The 21,008-nt window shown below is 42.3% G+C and overlaps 2 protein-coding genes across 3 annotated transcripts; one reads left to right on the forward strand and one right to left on the reverse strand.

The window, feature by feature from the left end:
- Window positions 1-313: 313 nt before the first annotated feature.
- Window positions 314-9,097, forward strand: LOC110492150 (dnaJ homolog subfamily C member 11). 2 transcript variants are annotated; one of them, XM_021566201.2, is made up of 16 exons: window positions 314-468; window positions 2,268-2,397; window positions 2,554-2,627; window positions 2,773-2,874; window positions 2,978-3,106; window positions 3,225-3,347; window positions 3,570-3,643; window positions 3,748-3,937; window positions 4,053-4,138; window positions 4,705-4,821; window positions 6,349-6,504; window positions 7,228-7,297; window positions 7,446-7,503; window positions 7,616-7,758; window positions 8,031-8,160; window positions 8,279-9,097. In XM_021566201.2, the coding sequence occupies exons 1-16, from the start codon at window positions 397-399 to the stop codon at window positions 8,302-8,304; spliced, it is 1,680 nt and encodes a 559-aa protein (XP_021421876.2). In that variant the 5' UTR covers window positions 314-396; the 3' UTR covers window positions 8,305-9,097. The 2 variants fall into 2 exon arrangements, with proteins under 2 accessions (XP_021421876.2, XP_036802992.1); XM_036947097.1 differs by having other exon boundaries at window positions 416-542.
- Window positions 9,098-9,108: 11 nt separating this feature from the next.
- Window positions 9,109-18,430, reverse strand: thap3 (THAP domain containing, apoptosis associated protein 3). The gene is made up of 4 exons (XM_036945779.1): window positions 17,339-18,430; window positions 17,032-17,227; window positions 16,655-16,831; window positions 9,109-9,751 (listed from the first exon to the last, which is right to left on the reverse strand). Exons 1-4 carry the CDS (start codon window positions 17,407-17,409, stop codon window positions 9,488-9,490), a joined length of 708 nt encoding a protein of 235 aa, XP_036801674.1. The 5' UTR covers window positions 17,410-18,430; the 3' UTR covers window positions 9,109-9,487.
- Between the last annotated feature and the right edge of the window lie 2,578 nt (window positions 18,431-21,008).

The following is a 21,008-nucleotide window of genomic DNA, read 5'->3' on the forward strand; positions in this document are numbered from 1 at the left end:
TAACAAGGGAAGACAGTTTTGAAGTGTGAGTGTTCGTGAATCTAACCTGTAAAGGAAGCTGACAGAGTTATCATGCATTGTACATTGTTTACCAAACTATTTAAGCAGTTGCCAATTCGGCTACAGAAATAGCACTAATGGTTGTTGTTGTTGCAATTAGGCACGCTTTTGTGCCATAATAACAAAAAAATAACGTCCATTTGAGATAAATGATTGATCAAATAGATGTATGTAGCCTAATTTACGCAAAAAATATTTCTGGTGCGCCGTGCGCTGGTTTTTGACGCTGTCAATATGTTGGTAGGCATGCTTGATGAAGACATTCAGTCCACAAGGTGGCAACAGTGGTGAGGTTTGACAGATACAGACCGGAAGGGGGAATGAAAGGTTGTTAACATGGCGCCGGCCTTGGAAGACGGTGAATTTGACAACGATGATTACTATTCTTTACTTAATGTCAGAAGAGAGGTACGGCATGTTTGGATGCTGTTCGGATGTGTTTGTGTGGATATTTTGAGAAGTGATTTCATAGTCGGTTTGATGTAAGTTTTCTGGAACAAATAAATGTATGCGGCGTACCGTTTTGCTAGCTAGCCAGATAGCTAGCTAAGTCAGTTGACCCCCGTTTATGGTTGGGCGCGTTCGAGAGGATCCCTTTTGTCAAGTTGGTGACCATCGTTGCTCACCCCTTTCAAAGTGTTGCATTATGGGGATAATATTGTCTGGGGTTTGTTTACATGTCGGCTGCATGAACTTTACAAAAAACGTGATCAAAGGTCATTTAAGTTTTTATTGCAGTCGACTGAACGTTTCTGGTTTTGTTCCCCAACTTCATCCTGCAGCCATCTTTGTTGGGAGGCCCGATTGTCAATCAGTAACAACATTGATGATATTAGAGGCTCTCTCCCACCAATTGATTTTACAATGTATACACTTATGTTTGTGTGTGATATGGAGGATGTTTATTTCAACATTATAAAGAAACTTTTAAAAACAATGCCAACACTGCCATGTTGCACTGAGCCTTGCTGTTGGAAAACAACATTAGTGTCCGACTTTCGGCTGTCTACAGTCGGTTGCTTTAGCCTTAACACTCGAACAAGCCCATTGATTTCAGACTTGGATAAAATGTGGCTAACCAAATATACGTTAGCTGATACTATTTATACAATTGTTTAACACACATCACCCGTATCTAACATTAGCTGCTAACCAATAAATATGTGGAACTAACGTTACTAGCTCGTCAAAGTAAAGTTAGTTGGCACGAGTTAGGCAGCTAGCCAACCAACATTGAGTGATTGGTGACAATGACATTATCCCTGACTTTTGTCCATGCCATCATATAATAGACGGCGGGTATGGTCTGTTTTTCTCTTATAAATTATTTGAGTCGTCTATGCAGATATTGTCCGTGATCGAGAGCATCAAGTGTAAACCAATGACTGTATATATGAATGGACAATGCCACTGATCACGTGACACCATTCATATGTGAAGACTCAATAGCGCATTGAGACATAGCATGCGTAGTTAGAGCTACTCCAGGAAGTAACATTGCAGGCTAGCTCGGTGCTGCCCCCTCTCATTGAGCAACTCAAGTTGAAGGTCGACCGGGGTACTGCAGACTGCCATTAGCAACTAAACTTGTTTGCGATTTTAAAATGATCGGTTCAAGGATATCTGGTGTATTAGAATCAATTATTAGTACCATGCTTGTCTTCGAATGTTGTATTTACGTAAAGATTGCCATTTGTTCATTTACTATAATGGGGGATCCTGTTTTCTACAAACAATGCCTGCAGTATCGCGGTCAGCCTTGAATTTCCGTAGCTTCAATGAAAGAGGGCAGTCGTTCTCCCCTTGGCTAACGGGTGTAAAATGGCAAGCTAGTTAGCAGTGCACGCTATTAGCGTTTCATTCGGTGATGTCATTCCCTCTGAGACCTTGAAGTAGTTGTCTCCCTTGCTCTGCGAGGGCAGCGGCTTTTGTGGAGCGATAGGTAACGAAGTTTCCTGGGTGACACGTCGTGTTCAGAAGGGTCCCTGGTTCGAGCCCAGGTTAGGGCAAGGAGGGGGCGGGAGCAAGACTGTTACACAGCTGCTTGGCTTGATAGTTAGGCCTCAAGTGCAACATGTAATGTTAGGTCGTCACTTCAAAACCCTTTGTTGTAAAGATGTATTTGTTTACTTGGAATCATATTAACTAGCTAGTACTTTCTCATAAGTAAGTTGAAGTTCTCATGTTTTCTTCTGTTCATCTATTAGGCATCACAGGAGGAACTGAAGGGGTCATACAGGCGACTGTGCATGCTCTACCACCCAGACAAGCACAGAGACCCTGAATTGAAAAGGCAGGCGGAACAGCTCTTTAACCTAGTGCATCAAGCTTATGAAGGTGAGAAGAATCCGAGACTGACTTCATGCCATGTTTCAATCATGGCTTCGCTCCGTTTCAGCTGAACATTTAGGTGAACTTTCTCGTTGTTGTCTCTGGATTCTATGTATCTGAACCTTTCATTTGAACTGATCAGTTGCATGTTTCTCCCTGTAGTCCTTAGTGACCCACAGTCACGAGCTATCTATGACATCTATGGCAAGAGAGGACTGGATGTTGAAGGATGGGAGGTAAGTACAGCATTTTCTTTTGGGCTTGCCTTTATAATATATATACATAGGCTACTGTGGCAGGAAGTACTATAAATGTTCATTGTCAAGCTAATGAGTGTCGCTGATCATCAGGCAGAAATGGTTCATGTCTTACTGATTCTAGGTGGTGGAGAGAAAAAGATCACCAGTAGAGATCCGAGAGGAGTTTGAGCGTCTGCAGAGAGAGAGGGAGGAGAGACGGCTACAGCAGAGGACCAATCCCAAGGTCTAATGTTTATTTGTGTGTGAGTTTGTGTGCTGTATTAGTGACTATAGGACTGAAACCCTGCTGTTGCATGATCATTTATTGATGTGACTGTCTCATTCAGGGGATGATCAGTGTGGGTGTAGATGCCACAGACCTCTTTGATCGCTATGAGGAGGATTACGAGGATGTGCCTGGAGGGGGCTTCCCACATGTTGAGATCAACAAGATGCACATATCACAATCCATAGAGGTAATAGAAAAGCTCGAAATGGGTTTGAAAAGTTCTTAAAATATGTGTATAGGTAGAAGTTTGGCTAACAGACCACCATATTGGAAAACTAGGTGTAATGTTATTTGCTACCTTGCAGGCCCCCCTCACCACCTCAGACACAGCTGTTCTCTCTGGCTCCCTCTCAACCCACAATGGAAACGGAGGAGGAAACATTAACGTGGCACTGCGGAGAGTCACCTCTGCTAAGGGCTGGGGGGAGGTCAGGAACCATTCAATCATTTACAGTTTCTACCTACATATACACATGCACATATAGACACTCACACACACACTGCATACTAGTGCTTTCAAATGCTCACACACCTAAAAAAAACATGCAAACAAACAATTATCACATTTGTGTTCTATTTTACACTGAGTACACTGAGTAGCACAATGTGAAAGTTCTATTTTAGACAGAGGTTATTTGTTTATCCACCAGGTGGAGTTTGGGGCAGGAGACACACACGGGCCCCTCTTAGGTATGAAGATATTCCGCAACCTCACAGCTCGCTGGTAAGTCAAGATTCCAGAACATTAGAAATCTGTAAAGCAGCATCCCATTGTGTTTGGGCTACAGTTGAGTCAGAAAAGACGTAGAATGACTTGTTTTTCTCCAGCTTTGTGACTGCTCAGTGTGGACTCCATTTCTCGTCCCGAGGCGTGCGGCCTGGTTGCACCACGATGCTGGCTCGGCACCTGGACAAGAACACCATGGGCTACCTGCAGTGGCGCTGGGGCACCCAGTCCTCCATGAACACCAGCATCGTCAGGGACACGAAGACCAGCCACTTCACCTTGGCCATGCAGGTCAGCACAGCATAATATAATTAAATAGTGCAACTGTAGTATAAGAAGGGACTGCCGTCTGTTGCGAATGTATTCTCTATTTCCTGTCCTAACCGTATTTGTTGGCCCTCTGCAGCTTGGGATTCCTCACTCCTTCATGATGATGAGCTACCAGTACAAGTTCCAGGACGATGACCAGACCAAAGTCAAGGGCTCAATCAAGTATGTCCACTTTTATAATAAGATTTGAACATTTGGGCCTCCCGAGTGGTGCAGCGGTCTGAGGCATCCCTACAGACCCGGGTTCAATCCCAGGCTGTGTCACAACCGGCTGGGAGTCCCATAGGGTGGCGCACAATTGGCCCAACGTTGTTAGGGGTGGGTTTACTTATCCCATCCCGCTCTAGCGACTCCTTGTGGCAGGCCGGGTGCCTGCAGGCTGACTTCGATCGTCAGTTGAACGATGTTTGGTGCAGCTGGCTTCCGGGTTAAGCGGTGGGTGTTAAGAAGCGCGGTTTGGCGGGTCATGTTTCAGAGGATGCATGACTCGACCTTCGCCTCTCCCAAGCCTGTTGGGGAGTTGCAGCAATGAGGCAAGATCGTAATTGGATATCACGAAATTGGGGAGAGAAAGGGGGTAAAATACAAAAAAATCCAGATTTGAACATTTGTTTGTTTTGATAAATGGAGGCCATTGCACCTTAGAACTGAAACCTTTATTATAAATCATCAGGTCAGTTCATGGACAATATAGGAAGACTTGCTGACTGTCTGTCATTGTCTTGTAGAGCTGGCTTTTTTGGGACGGTGGTGGAGTATGGTGCAGAGAGAAAGATCAGTCGGCACAGTGTCTTGGGGGCGACTGTCAGTGTAGGAGTACCTCAGGGCGTCTCCCTCAAGATAAAGTAAGTATGGCTCAGTTCTTCTTAACCAAACAACCTCAGTACAGTAGTTGTTGGCATAAGGCATTTGAGTTATTCTTGAGTAGTGGCATTAGTGGCATATTTTGTACATCTTCTAAGTCAACTAATATGGTGACTTAATGACTTTTACTATATTTGACCGTTATCATAACATTGTGCCATCAGTAGGAGTAGTAACACCAATGACACATTTTAGGTCATTAAGGATTTTCTTTAATGGCGGCCACAGATTCTCAAAGCTAAGGTCATTAAACGCTTTTCAAAAGTGTGAAGTGATATGATTTATCATTTTTGCTCACAATTTAATTTCCCTTCATTTAAATTGAGTAAAACCAATGACATGATGTATTTACACACCAAATTATCCGTGGAATCCTATATTTTGACATACTAAAAAGGCGTGATTAGCTAATCATTTTCTTTCAACTATACCCCTCCCCGATTAGTTTGCCACTGGAGGGAATGCTCAAGGTCGTTGAATATCTTTGTAATGAGGGATTTTTAAGGCAATAGCACCAATGACAAGACTTAGGGACACACATTATAGTAAAAAAAACAACTTTTAGTTATTTGTCTATACAATATATGAAATACTTTTGTTTACTTTCTAGCATTCAAAATAATTGAGATCTCCAAAACATGTCCCTACTTGGCAATTCCAGGTTAAGAGTCAGTCATCATTCTGTTACCAAACTTTGCATCTGCTCAGTTCTTGAAGTAAATGTTTTTGTAAAATGTTCAGTGGAAATTGTTAAAAGTAGTCCATGGTTTGCTTAACTTTGCAATAGTTGTTTTTTGTTTGACATTTTTAAAGTGAAAAATCTGAGTCTCCGCATCACTACTGGGAAAGACGGGCCAATTAGCTTGCTCTAAGTACTTAAAGGTAGTCAGCGACAGTGCTACAGTATGTTTCCATCCCATCCAGACTCTGTGATAAACAGAAAGTCTGTGATAAACAGGAAGTGTGCCTGCTCTGGTCTTGACACGTGCACTTTAGCAACAGCTCAGATACACTCTGATTATGTATCAGAGTGAGATTTTTATTTGTCAATTGGCAGCCAAGCACCGATCATCATGTCAGCAGCATACAAAAACAAAAACTCCATATTTATTGGAAAGGAGCATCGAGCTCATGACCGTTCACCACCCTGTGAAGTTCATCGTAACTTAATTAATCTGTAGCTTAATAAATTGTGTATTGTTTTAAAAGTCATGGGAGGACCCCACAATATCATAGCGTGACTGCAAGTTTACTGTGACGTGATGGTCATTCTATCAACAGATGTGCAAGAAAACATTTTCACTGCCATTTGTTTCGCATGATTTATTTCACCAACAAAAATGTTATCCACACCGGTCTTGTATTTTGTTCGGTCGCCATTTGGACCGTTTACTGGCATCAGGCCTGTCGTGAGTTTATTTTACATTTTCTAATACAACAGATACTTTACTCACGTAAAAATGGTTCGATGGAAACTTTGTTATTGTTGATGCATCTTATTTGTACAGGCTGAACCGAGCCAGCCAGACATATTTCTTCCCCATCCATCTGACTGACCAGCTCCTGCCCAGTGCAGTGTTCTACGCCACGGTTGGACCACTCGTCTTCTACCTCGCTATTCAGAGACTCGTCATCAGGCCCTACGTGCGTGCCCAGAAGGAACAGTAAGACTGCCCACTTATCTACACTTCATGTTAGTCTGTCACTATTTCAACTGCTCATTGTGCGATGGCCTTAAAGCTTCATAGCTTGGCTTTACTAATAGAAGAAGTCATAGTAAACTAATTTTTGTGGATTTGTTTTTATTGCTTATATCTGGTGGTTTCGAGACACTGATTTACAGATTTTTGGCTTGGCTAGTTAGCTAGCTGGCTAGTGTTTGTTAAAAAAAAACAAATGCATTTGGACTCAGTACCAGCTTTTTTTATTTCACCTGGCTGCCAGTTCCTGATCTTTTGAGAGCATCATGTGAGGAGTCGCTTTAAGCGTGATAATAATGGGAGACAGAAGAATCCAGCAGTGCTGAGGCAGAGGGCTCGTAGTGAGGACGACTGGATACTATTCTGAACTGTGTTGTGAGCTTTCTAGTGCAAAGTGGGTGCTTCACAGAGCAGAAGAAGTCCAGTGCCTATATGACTAAGGCTGGTTCCCAGACTTGCCCTCACCAAGACTCCATTTCTATAATCTACCATCCTCTGATCAGTTCTCTCCTCTCAAACCATGAGCTGACCCTCTCCATCTGCAGAGGATGCAGCCTTCATATTGCATTGTTTGTTTCTTACGAAGCGCTTTGAGATTTCTATTATGAAAAACGCTGTAGACGTTCAATAAATGTATTATTAATTCATGTATTATTAATTCATCCATTATGCCTCTCCACTGTCTAGGGACCTGGAGAAGCACCGGGAGAGTTCAGCCTCGGACATTGCTAGGAAAAGGCAGGAGGCAGAGTCTGCTGTGAGTTCACTATGTCTCCTCATAGAAATACATAATGTATATCAGCATCAAGCAAACACACATTCCTTACCATATGATTAGATGCTCTATTGGTCTCTTGTGTGTGAATGTTAGCAGCTTGATCTGACATCTCGATTTTCTTCTGAAGGTTTTGCTAATGCAGGAATCTGTGCGCAGGATCATTGAAACTGAGGAATCTAAAATGGGTAAACGGACTTCTGTCAGCACCAGAAGTGATCAGTATAACAACACGTTACAGAAGCTATAAAATGAGTTGAGTGACTCATCATGCTGACTGGATAATGTTTCCTGGATCAGGTCTCATCATCCTCAACGCCTGGTACGGCAAGTTTGTGACGGACAACAGTCAGAAGCATGAGAGGGCAAAGGTCATCGATGTGACTGTTCCGCTGCAGTGCCTGGTGAAGGACTCCAAACTCATCCTCACAGAGGCCACAAAGGTATACAGCCATAGTTACTAGACTAACTTAGTTTCCTGGAGTTCCCTTTCCTTTGGCATTACTGAATGCAAAATATCAGTATTAGAGTCATTTTGGTCCATTCAAATTTTTTCGGAGTATGATACATGGTACAGTACATGGTACTGATATTATTAATGCCATTTTTGGGGTTACAGAAACACACCATAAAACGATAAACTGCCTTAGGTGTAATAAGTAGGGTTGACAGGTCTGTGATGATGACTGATGTTGTTATTGTGTTGTCCTCCCAGTCAGGACTACCTGGGTTCTATGACCCCTGTGTGGGGGAGGAGAAGAGTCTGAAGGTACTGTATCAATTCCAGGGAGTGATGCATCAAGTCCTCTCTCCTGAAGGGGAAGCACTCAGGATACCAAAACAATGTAGGTGGCCTTACCAATGTGTCTGCTCAACTACATGAGTTCCATTTCTTAAAACACACACTGTATTTCTGTTCAACAGTATTCAATTGCTGTTTTTTTTTCTCTTTCCCTCATGTAGCTCACAGGATTGATGCCGACACATAGGAATCTCTTTTCTGGACCGAATGGGACATTACACAACGTTAAACTGATAGTTTGACAATGGATGGACAGACTTGTATTATAGAGACACCAATTTACCCCTTGTGTCCTAAAAACAGTCCTGCATATCCCCTCTTTATGTTGTCCATAGGAGGAGAAATGGCAGAAACTTTCTCAACAGGGGGTTGCCCTATTGAATGAAATTCAGTCTAAAGTCACTTAAAATGGGATGGTCGTAATCTCAAAGTTCTCCCCTTTCAGGTATGGCTCGTAATGGATGACTCAGTACTGTATGGACACTGCAGTGCCTATGTGACCCTCTTGAATGTATTAATGCACTTCTATATATTTGCCATATTGTTAAAATATCTTCCAAGCTGCAATAGCCCAGTTTGGAAATTGAGCTGGAAACAATATTTTTTCACACAATTGTTTTGTACAACAAACTATTAGTCAAAAGATTAACCCGAAGTTGATTGGAAGTGTACCCCACCTTCTGTATGGTTTGAACTGTCAGATCAATGTATCTACTGACATGATTGCCCAATAAGGCTATGTCATCTGGGTGTTCCTGTGCCTGACAGGTCAGTGAATAGTACAAGGCTGACCTGACTGATAACATGACATACTTTCATTAAAGTACAGAAAAAAACAGACATGAGATGTAGGCCTATATTCAGTTATGTAACTTGAGTGGTTTATTGACATGTACATCTAATGCATTTACACTTTAGTTCTAGGGAATGTATTAGAAAACGTATGTGTTCATGCAATGGTATTTTTGAAATATATATATATATATATATTAAAAAAAAAAAAAAACTTTCAGGTCATGTTTGTAAAGGCCCTCATGCGCAAATGTCAATGGAATATTTTTCAACTTCATTTGTGTCTTAATCCTTGATTGATTTTAATTCAGGAATAAAAACTCAGTCCAGGAAGGTCCCTTTAAACTAGTGGGAAAAGTATATACTATATTATCCAAAGAATGGTTTTGTAGATGTCAGCAAGATGGATAGGGCTGCAAAGCTTTCCCAAATAAGTATTTTGCACTCATTGACCAAGAGGAAATTGGAAAAAGTATGTCTTCAAGACTATGTTTTCAGAAGAGGATCAGCAAATGAATTTAACTCCTTGTGTTCCAATACAAAATAGCTTTCCAATAAAACCAATGTCAATCAATGGGTCAGCTGATATCATTCACAGCTATCCTCTGTACACTTGGCCATATAGATACTTTACCAGCAGCCCTGGACAGATTCGTCCACCTGCGTAGACTTGACAACTCGGCGCGTGCTGCCTTCAATTTGAACCTCATCTTGTTGATCAGCTGGCTCTTCATTTGTAACCTTCTGTTGAGCCATGTGTTGGTATCCAAGGCTTTGAATAGCTGGGCCTTCAGTGCACATGGGTCGGACAGCGAGTAACTGTGATCGGAGATGACGACATGCTAAATAAAGAAAATCAGTTATGACTGAAAGAATAATTGCAGGTGTTTAGTTTCAATGTGATACTGCAGAAATGTCTGTAACAACCCTATGGCTCAGTCTCAAACCATACAGAATACAATGTTGCACAAGACTCACATAGAAGTTGAGTATTAGAAGACTGACTGGGTAGGGTAAAGACTAGCTAAGAATGCTCAACTTCAAGACAAGATATACATAATATCACATCTCAATGGAGTTGAGTGGCAATTAGTTTTGGCCAATGATGTGTATTAACCCTGGATTGCTGATGCTTGGCCATTGAGTGGCTTTGAATCCACCGGTCAGTCAAATTGGCACTCCCCAGTAAGAACGGTCCTCCATAGGAATTACTGGAATTTCAATTAAATGTTACAAGTATTGTTTTGTTGTAGTGGGGACAGTAACATTAGTACTATAAAAAAATACTTAAAGGAAAATGTTTTATATTTTTATGTTAAGCTAACAATATCATTTAAAAGTATGTGTTAAGGTGTCTTTTATAGAATAAATGTGTCAAAACAAATGTAGACATTAACAAATACATTTCTATTGATGGGTTTGCTTCACTAAAACGATGTGTGCGCTTCCATGGGGCAGAAGTCGGTGTGTTGTGATTCTGCATGGCCAAGTTGCTAGCAAGAATGACAAATCTTGTTCTTGATACCATGTCTTGTTTTGAGGTGTTTTGACTGATTTCATGTCAATGCTAATATGGCTCAAATTCTCTATCTACACTGAACAAAAATATAAAACGCAATATGTAAAGAGTTGGTCCCATGAGCTAAAATAAAAGATCCCAGAAATGTTGCATTAGCACAAAATGTTTATTTTTCTACATCCTTGCTAGTGAGCATTTCTCCTTTGCCAAGATAATCCATCCACCTGACAAGTGTGGCATATCAAGAAGCTGATTAAACAAGATCGTTACACAGGTGCACCTTGTGCTGGGGGACAATAAAAGGCCACAGATGTCTCATATTGAGGGAATGTTTCCAGAGAATGTAATGCTTATTTCTCTACCATAAGCAGCCCCTGTTTTAGAGAATTTAGCAGTACAGTGCATTCGGAAACTATTCAGACCCCTTGACTTTTTCCACATTACAGCCTTATAAAATGTATACATTTTTGTTTTAAATGGCCTCATTAATCTACACAAAATACCCCATAATGATAAAGCAAAAAGAGGTTTTTAGACATTTTTAATCAGGCGGAGTGCTATAGAGTAAAAGGCACATGACAGCCTGCTTGGTTTGCCAAAAGGCACCTAAAGGACTCCGACCATGAGAAACAAGATTCTCTGTTCTGATTAAACCAAGATGGAACTCTTTGGCCTGGATGCCAAGCGTCACATCTAGAGGAAACCTGTCACCACCCCTACGGTGAAGCATGGTGGTGGCAGCATCATTCTGTGGGGATGTTTTTCAGGGACTGGGAGACTAGTCAGGATTGAAGGAAAGATGAATGGAGCCGAGTACAGAGAGATCCTTGATGAAAATCTGCTCCAGAGCGCTCAGGAACTCAGACTGGGGAGAAGGTTCACCTTCCAACAGGACAACGCAGGAGTGGCTTCGGGACAAGTCTCGATCGAACATCTCTGGAGTGACCTGAAAATAGCTGTGCAGCAAAGCTGACAGAGCTTGAGAGGATCTGCAGAGAAGAATGGGAGAAACTCCCCAAATACAGGTGTGCCAAGCTTGTAGCATCATACCCAAGAGGACTCAAGGCTGTAATTGCTGCCAAAGGTGCTTCAACAAAGTATTGAGTAAAGGGTCTGAATACTTATGCAAATGTGATATTTCATATATATATATATATATATTATTTTATACATTTGCAACAAAAAAAAACATGTTTTTGCTTTGTCATTATGGGGTATTGTGTATAGATTGATAGGAAAAAACAAATTAATCCATTTTAGAATAAGGCAATAACGTAATTAAATGTGGAAAAAGTCAAGGGGTCTGAATAGTCCCCAAATGCACTGTATATCTAACCGGCCTCACAACTGCAGCTCAGCTGAGACCAGGCAGCTGATGAAACTGGATTTGGACAAGCACAACCAAATAATGTCTGCACAAACTGTCAGAATCCTTCTCAGGGAAGCTCATCTGCATACTCGTCGTCCTGACCAGGGTCTTGACCTGACTGCAGTTCGGCATAGTAACCAACTTCCGTGGACAAATGCTCACCTTCGATGGCCACTGGCACACTGGAGAAGCGTGCACTTCATGGATGAATCCTGGCTTCAACTGTACTGAGCAGATGGCAGACAGCGTGTATGGCGTGGTGTGGGCGAGCGGTTTGCGGATGTCAACGTTGTCAACAGAGAGCCCCATGGTGGGGTTATGGTATGGGCAGGCATAAACTATGGACAACAAACACAACTGCATTTTATGGCAATTTGAATGCAGATACCATGACGAGATCCCGAGGCCCGTTGTCGTGCCGCCGCCATCACCTCATGTTTCACCATGATAATGCACTGCCTCATGTCGCCAAGATCTGTACACAATTCCTGGAAGCTGAAAATGTCCCAGCTCTTACATGCCCTGCATACTCACCAGACATGTCATTCATTAAGCATGTTTGGGATGCTCTGGATCGACGTGTACGACAGCATGTTCATAAAAAGTGAGAAAAACATCTGCCAGGGCAAGGGTATCGATTCACATGGTGAGAGGAATCTTACAAGCAGTCTTTCCCAATGTTGACATTGCCTAGAAAATATTATTGAGTTTACCTGTTACCAATGCATCAGGGTAGCGTTCCTTTTCAAAGCTGGCTCTTGTCAAAAACAGACTGAGATCAACGATGAGGCAGGAAAGATTGAACCCTTTGAATCTTATGGCTCTTGAGAATTATGTACTTAGGGCACTTGATTTCAAGGACATAGTTGCAGATTTTGCTGCATGGAAAATGAGGAAGAAATCATTTTAAGGTAAACCATGATTAAACTTTGTGTATTAAATGAATGTACTGCATTAGACCTAATGCTCGTCCGCTGGAGATGGTCCAGACAGCTGGCAGAGGCCGCGCTATTGTTTTCTTTGCGAAGGCTGTGCGGATGGTAACTGTCCACGGTCCTCCTGAATCAATAGTGGGACCATTCTGTGCAGCCTAGGACATACCGTATATAACAAACCGTTGTATGTTTTGTGGACTTTACCGGATAGACATTTCTCTCTGGTTTTAACCGTGATGATTATGAAACACAAACGGATAAATGTTATGCTTTACTGTGCTGTATTTTAGCCTAGGCCCTATTTCATTTGTTTATTTAGAGAAGACACATGCCTATAATCCCGTGCATAAAGTCAATTGAATTAAAATTGCCAAAATGAAATACCCTAATCCTGTCTATACATAAATACAATCATTGAAATTAGGCTACTAAAGCATGATTTGGCCACAGAGGATCATTAGCTTCTTTAAAATAAAAAAAAGTGGATTGTTCTAAATCGCCTACAGTCCGAAGGAAAGGCAGCGTGCACAATAACGGGCAGATTATTGTTGAGTTGCGACTGTCACTGAAAAGTAGAAGCCCAGCCAGGCATATCGCAATATTTCAAAATACAATTGCGGGAAAACATAGTTTGGAAAACAAAATGGTATTGCTGTAAAGATAAGGTAATGAAAATACTAATGTATTTTAGTTGTCAAAATTCTCAACTTAATTGAACGAACAACAGTATAGCATATCTTATTGGCACCAGTGGAGAGCATCGGCAAATTCTTAACATTGCAAATTCGTAACATATAATACGAATTGTAATTCCTAACATATGAAATGGGTGATGGACATCCACAAATGAATTAATACCATACGAAACGTAACATACGTATCATACTAAATTGAGTGTCTCTGATTTAAGTACAGAATAATACGACCTGGTTGGTGTCTCCCTTTCTTGTAGGCCTATTATATGGACAACATTGCTTTTATAGATATGTTTGTCAGTGTCAGCAAAGTAGGCTACCCGTAATTTGTCGTATTAAAAAAATATGTGTAATCTCTCACTTCACACATGGAGTCTCTGACTGTAGAATCACTTTGACAGACAATAACAACAAGCTTCACATGTGAAACATGTATAGGCTATGTAATGATCTATCCTTGTAGGCCATGGGTGTCAAACTCTGGCCCGTGGGCCAAATTTGGCCCGCGGGGTAATTATATTTGGCCCGCGAGACAATACCAAATTACTACTAGAGCTGGCCCGCCGGTATTATACAGCGCATTCACCACTAATACTACGAATCCCATAATGCTCTGCTGTTTTCGCGCGCCAATCAGGACAGGACCCAGAAACGCTCTCTCCTCTGTGACAGTAGTCATAGCAACATAGACGCTACAACTGTCAGCGAGCTAACCCTTCCCAAAAATGGCGAAAAGAAAGGCAGAAAACAGGAGCTTTCTGGACAAGTGGGAGGCAGAATATCTGTTTACATATGTAAAAGACAAACCTGTTTGTCTTGTTTGTGGAGTCAACGTGGCTGTGAGTAAGGAGTACAACATTAGACGACACTATGAAACGAAACACCATGACAAATACAAGGACCTGGACATGACTCAAAGGAGCCAGAAAGTAGAGGAGATGAAAAGAAGTTTGGTTTCACAACAGAATATGTTTAAAAAAGCCACATCACAAAGCGAGGCTGCTGTAAAGGCTAGTTATATAGTGGCAGCAGAGATCGCAAAATCAGCCCGGCCCTTTAATGAGGGAGAGTTCATGAAAAAGTGCATGATGAAGGTTTGTGACCTCGTATGCCCAGAGAAAAAACAAGCATTTTCAAACGTGAGCCTGAGCAGGAACACAGTAGCTGATCGCACATGTGATCTTGCCACCAATCTGTATGACCAGCTGATGGAAAAGGGAAAATATTTTGTTGCGTTCTCCCTCGCTGTGGATGAGAGCTGCGACGCATCTGATACTGCTCAGCTGTCAGTCTTCATCCGTGGAGTGGACTCAAATCTGTGTGTTACGCAGGAGCTATTAGGATTCAAATCAATGCATGGCACAACCACAGGAAAGGAAATCTTTGAGGAGGTTTCCAAATGTGTAACTGAAATAAAGCTGCCGTGGGATAAACTCGTTGGATTAACGACAGATGGTGCGCCAGCGATGTGCGGTAAAAAGAGTGGACTGGTGGGCATGGTTCGGGAGAAGATGCGGGAAGAGAACTGTGCAGGTGAGCTAACTGTTTACCACTGCATCATACATCAGGAAGCACTGTGTGCCAAAGCCCTAAAGATGGAACATGTTATGACCACAGTAACACAGGTAGTTAACTTTATAAGAGCCAAAGGTCTAAATCACCGCCAGTTTAAATATTTTCTGGAGGAGTGTGGTTCGGAATACGCAGACGTGCCGTATCACACAGAGGTGAGATGGCTAAGCAGAGGAAAAGTACTGAACAGATGTTTCGAGCTGCGTGAGGAAATATGTCAATTCCTGGAAACCAAAGGGAAGGATACAGCAGAGCTCCGGGAGCAAAAGTTCCTGTGTGAGCTGGCCTTTCTCTGTGACATCTCGAGCCATCTCGATGAGCTGAACCTGCAGCTTCAGGGGCGGGGGCGCATCATCACAGACATGTACGCTGCAGTGAGGGCCTTCAAAACTAAACTGTGCCTGTGGGAGAATCAGATGCTGCAAGGAAACCCTTGCCATTTTCCCTGCTGCCAATCCATAAAAGCGCAGATCTCTACCGCCGTGTTCCCATGCGCACAGTTTGCTGAAAAACTCAGTGTTCTCGCCGCTGAGTTTAGCCGGCGACTTGCCGACTTCGATGCCCAGAAATGCAAGTTTGAACTGCTTAGTAATCCCTTCGCAGTTGATGTGGAAAATGCACCAACCAACATCCAAACGGAGCTGATTGAACTCCAGTGCAACGACACGCTGAAGTCAAAGTATGATGCTGTGGGCGCCGCACAGTTTCCACGGTTCATCCCTGACACAATGCCTCAGCTCCGCACCCAAGCTGCTCAGATGCTCTCCATGTTCGGCAGCACTTATCTATGCGAGCAACTTTTCTCCTCGATGAAGATGACCAAAACAACTCACAGGAGACGTCTGACTGATGAACATCTTCGCTCGATACTGAGGATTTCTTCAGCTCAGAGCTTGAGCCCAGACATTGATGAACTAGCATCCAAGAAGAGATGCCAGGTATCTGGCTTGGGCACATCAGATTAGACCAGTGTGCAATAATTAACGTTTTCTTTATGCACTTTTTCTTGCTACAAGGCATGGGCTTGAATGGTTGATTGATTTATTATCATTTTATTTGTCAAATTATTAGCCAGTGGAAAAAGTTTATTTTGGTATTTAAATCAGAAGGCTGCAAATAGAAAAGAGGCATACAATTTTTATTTAAATTGTATTTATTTAATAAATGAATGCCATTGATGTGTTTTTTCATTTGAAATTCGATTTTGCATGTCTCCACTATTAAATTATATATTGTATGGTAATAAGCGATGCTTGTTCCATATTCAATGTTAAAGCAAAACTTGTTTGGGTCCATATTAAAAGGTTAATTTGTTCAATGTTGGCCCGTGACTTTGTTCAGGTTTTACATTTTGGCCCACTGGGTATTTGAGTTTGACACCCCTGTTGTAGGCTATGTAGCAATGTCACATAGATCATTTTCTCTAATTTTAGACAAAGTCTTTTCATTGTTAAAATAGGCCTAGGCTATATTTTTTTCTCTCAAATGAATAATCTTCCAAGTAATTGAATACAATCATCCGTTTGGATATTCAAATAACAATGCTCATCCCTACTTGTTACTTAAATATCAATTATTTAACGCTTACTGTGTACTTGTGCTTGTTCTGACAGAGTTGTGAGTGGGAATTGGAATCTCTTTGCCACTCAACCCTATTGTATCGTGCGTAGTTGAGAATTCTCAGCTAGGTAAAAGCTCACTTTCTTGTTGCCCTCTGCAGATTTTGATAGTAGTTTCTCTTCTGGGTCCAGGCCATTCTGTGTTTCCATCTTTTCGTGGGACACACTGACACACTTTGGAAGCATTTTGAGCCTTTTTCCTGACATTCTTTTCTAGTAATAAAATAAACCATTAGTTAATAGCAAATAATCAAATAATAAGCCAGTTAGAAAACTTTTTTTTTTGATGACAGGAGGCAAGTTCTCTTACATGCACACACAAAAAAAGTTAGGCTAATGCACATTCATTAGATACCTAAAATGTTTGGAAAAAGTATGAATCCAATAGATGCTGATGAAATGAGTAGGCCTACCTTAGAATTTGGTGGTGGGAATGTAAAGAGAGTGGGTACAGCATTCCACAGCAGGTTTTTGCGGTTGCCTAAACCGCTGAAACAATCCATAGTAAAATGAAGTGAGCAGATGACCATATGTTTTTTTGGATAAAAGTCATCCCGGCATATGTTATCCAGCCATTGTCTAAATACAGTTGGTTTGCTGAAAGGAAATCTGTAGAAATTAGATATGGTATACAGTGAATTGAGTGAAATCAACACACAATCATGTAAAAAAAATATATATGGTAATTGCATTGCGTTGTAATCAAACAATATAACTAACCTGTGAAAAGTAATATCTGTATGTTTGCTGTACCTATTGGTACAGTTATATGCAGAACAACTTTTCGGCATGATATTGCCCTGAACTAAGATGGCGGTCGACGGTCGTCGCCCCTCAGTATATCAAAAGAGTCATCATACCAAATATATAATAATAATATAAATATAAATGAAGCGATTATCCTTGAAAACATGGTTCCAGGGTGGCTATGCGATATAAACTGTGGTCTGGTCTAATGTATATGAACCAGAAAAAAATGAGGGAGTGGGATGTCTCGCTTCCTCTTCCGTCTCTGATCATATGTCGTAATATGCTAGGTCTATTCGTCCCATCTCGTACCCTTTTAGACCATCTCTGTTTGGAGAATGTATTGATTTAATGAGTTTGTCTCCAAGACCAAAGATTAAAAATGTACGCCCAGCACAGCATAGTATATTGATTAAACATGATATTTCAGATTTGAGAGCGCAGAATCCAAAGTGCGCATCGATTACAATCATGTTGCGGTTGCTCTGGAAAGCACCCATTTTACTAGGACCACCAGAACAGGTGACAGACACTATATTGTTGGGAACTTTGAGGCTTTTGCGCCAGAATGACTCAACAACCAACGGCTACATAGGCAACTCAACGTTGTGTTATTTTTCGTTTTGTCCTGTTCGTTCCTCGTAGTTTAAAAAGGAAGTGGTACTAATTGTGTGCTATCGTTTCACTTCCGTATTTCGTTTGACGTCTAACTCCCGTGTTAACGTTAGTTGTACACCACTTTTTCGGTATGAAGAGGATAACAAAGTGGGGTCAATTATATAAAACACGCAACGATTCGGACTCAAGTTCGGTCCTGGAAAACGTAAGTAAACCCTAGCACAATAATGGACTAAAGGAGCCTAACGTTAATCCTTCTATATCCAAAGAACCTTAGTTAACTACATGTTCTGTTTAGAGGCGAATTGGCTCTGACACTGACAGCCAAATACGGTACGGTTCTAAGCAACAAAACCCTATTTTATATTACATCAAAATAATTTCACAATCTATGTAGCCGAACGTATTTTGTTGTGACAACGCGCCCGTCTTTCATTGCGTCACTGAGATATAAAATAACTGGAGACTGTCCAAGATGTCCGACCGTTTTCAACATAATCTATCCATTTTCGCATCCGTCAGAGGAAGAGGCGAAGCGAGAGGGATGACTGGGGCAAAAATCTGCCTTCTCACCCGGCAGCGTTATTTCGTTTCTTTCGCTAGGTCAACGAGTGTTAAATTTGGTCAACAAAAATGTAAGGGATTATTTGATACGTGAGTTTTTTTTTAGTGTGTTGCTATAAGGACACGTGATATACCAGCAACTTAAAGACGCGCGACAACGAGGTTCTAGCTCCAGCCTGTTTATTAACCTAACCCTCGCATGTCCAACATAGGTACGGATACCCCCAAGGGACATCCTACTACATCTTCCCCGCTCCCATGAACAAGAACTCAACATGCATAACTGAAATTCAATTTGGAAACCAGTATTATTCTCTAACATGCTACTTCCCATCCTGAAACAGTATGAAAGCATTAAATCACACAGTATGAACATTTAACTTAGGTACAGTCTCTTTTTGCTGGGTATGGTCCCACACAGTATGTTTTCTCTTCACATAAGTCTTTCAGCCACTCTGGTGGCTTCATATCCCTTTTTGGGCGTGCTTGTGGCTCTGTGAGCATTCTCTCTCCTTCACCCTCTTTTTGTGCATTTTCTTTGGCCTTAGTCTGTGTGGCAGGCAATGGGGAACGCAGCCTCCTGCCCATCAGGAGCTTGGCAGGCGACGGCCCATGATGCAGTGGTGTAACTCTGTAAGCTAACAGAGCCCTGTATGGATCCTTGTTCTTTTTCAGCAGTCCCTTGACTGTTTTCACAGCTCTCTCTGCCTCACCATTACTCTGTGCATGGTAGGGGCTACTGGTCACATGTATGAAGTCATATTCTGCAGCAAAAGCAGAAAAGGAGCTCGCAGAGAAATGGGGAGCGTTATCTGTAACCAGGACCTCAGCGACCCCTTGCCTGGAAAAAAATTACTTTAATCCATTGATACCCATAACCACATCAGCTGGTGTTGTCTTTGCTATTTCAATGTATCTTGAGCAGTAATCTACCACTAGCAGATAAGTGTCATTTTTCCAATAGAACATATCCACCCCTACCTTTTGCCATGGCCGTTTTGGCAGCTCTGTTGCCATCATTGGCTCCGGATGACAAGGTTGACATTTTGTAAAGACCTCACACTGGGCCATTAGCTTGGCAATCTGAGTACTCAGACCAAGCCACTACACTGACTGTTGAGCCCTCCAGTCTGCATTTAGTTATCCCCATGTGTCCATCATGCACTCTGTCTAGCATTTCTGGTTGTAGTCTCTGGGATAACTATCCGTTGTCCTTTCATGAGGTCTCCATTACAGTGGAAGTCACTTTGGTGCACCCAATAGGGCTTCAGCAGCCTGAGGCAGTTCCTCCTGCCTGGGCCATCCCTTTTTGCACTGCTGCACTATCTGTTGGCAGATGTGGTCTCGTTGTTGCTCCTCTGATATCTGTTGCAGTTTGGTCTGAGATGTAGGTAGACAGTCCCTTATTGCATTAATGGACACCTGTACCTCACCCTCTAGACATTGCTCCTCCTCTGATAATGGACGTTTAATTGGGGCCCTGGAGAGTGCATCTGCTGTTATCAGTGCCTTCCCTGGCACATACACCATCTTGTAGGTGAACCTCAGTAATCTGAGGCGGAAGCGCAGAACTCTGGGAGGCAAGTCGTCCAGTGCTTTTGTCCCTAACAGAGCCAACAGTGGTTTGTGGTCAGTCTCTGCTGTAAACTGCAGGCCAATAAGGTATTGGCTGAGCCTTTCACATGCCCATGTGATAGCCAACGCCGCCTCCTCCACTTGAGCATATCTTTGCTCTGTGTCAGATAAGCTTCGGGAGATGTATGCTATTGGACGCCACTCCATGTTGTCCTGCATCTGTGTGAGGACCGCCCCTAGCCCAAAGGATGATGCATCTGCTGATACTTTTGTCTTAGTGTGGGGACGGTACTGGGCCAGCACTCTCTGCGAGGCCAGATCTCCTTTGATTTTGTCAAACGCTACCTGTTGCATGTGACCCCATGACCAGTCATTTTCTTTGGCTAGTAAGTCTCTCAGAGGTTTGGTTGTATCTGAGATCTGTGGGAGGAACTTACCCACATATGTGGCCATGCCTAAGAAGGTCATGACTTCAGCCACATTCTGGGGTCTGGGCATATCTGTGATGGCGCTGATCTTCTCTGGGTCCGGCTCTATTCCAGCTGCACTGACTTTGTGTCCCAAGAACAAGACCTCTGATTATGCAAAAGTAAATTTTTCATTGAGTGTCAGGCCAGTCTCCTGGAGTCAGGTCAGAACTGCTGTGAGCCTTACATCATGTTCTGCTCTGTCCCTTCCGCACACGAGCACATCGTCCACGTGGACTATGACGCCACTCAGCCCCTCCAACAGCTGGGACATGCGTCTTTGGAAATGCTCAGGACCGGAAGCGATTCCAAATGGCAAAACATTAAAACAGTAACGGCCAAACGGTGTTATAAACGTTGTGAGTGCTCTACTCTCTGATGACAGCGGTATCTGCCAGAAACCTGAGCGGGCATCCAGC

Source organism: Oncorhynchus mykiss, chromosome 16 (genome assembly GCF_013265735.2).
Source record: "Oncorhynchus mykiss isolate Arlee chromosome 16, USDA_OmykA_1.1, whole genome shotgun sequence".
Lineage (NCBI taxonomy): Eukaryota > Metazoa > Chordata > Actinopteri > Salmoniformes > Salmonidae > Oncorhynchus > Oncorhynchus mykiss.

Coding starts and splice junctions, on each gene's coding strand:
- LOC110492150 (XM_021566201.2), top strand. CDS start 397: ATGGCGCCGGCCTTGGAAGACGGTGAATTTGACAACGATGATTACTAT. Junction 3,107..3,224: donor ACATATCACAATCCATAGAG/GTAATAGAAAAG, acceptor GCTACCTTGCAG/GCCCCCCTCACCACCTCAGA. Junction 8,161..8,278: donor ACTCAGGATACCAAAACAAT/GTAGGTGGCCTT, acceptor TCCCTCATGTAG/CTCACAGGATTGATGCCGAC.
- thap3 (XM_036945779.1), bottom strand. CDS start 17,409: ATGCCGAAAAGTTGTTCTGCATATAACTGTACCAATAGGTACAGCAAA. Junction 17,228..17,338: donor ACAGATATTACTTTTCACAG/GTTAGTTATATT, acceptor TAATTTCTACAG/ATTTCCTTTCAGCAAACCAA. Junction 9,752..16,654: donor CTCAACTACGCACGATACAA/TAGGGTTGAGTG, acceptor TTCTTTATTTAG/CATGTCGTCATCTCCGATCA.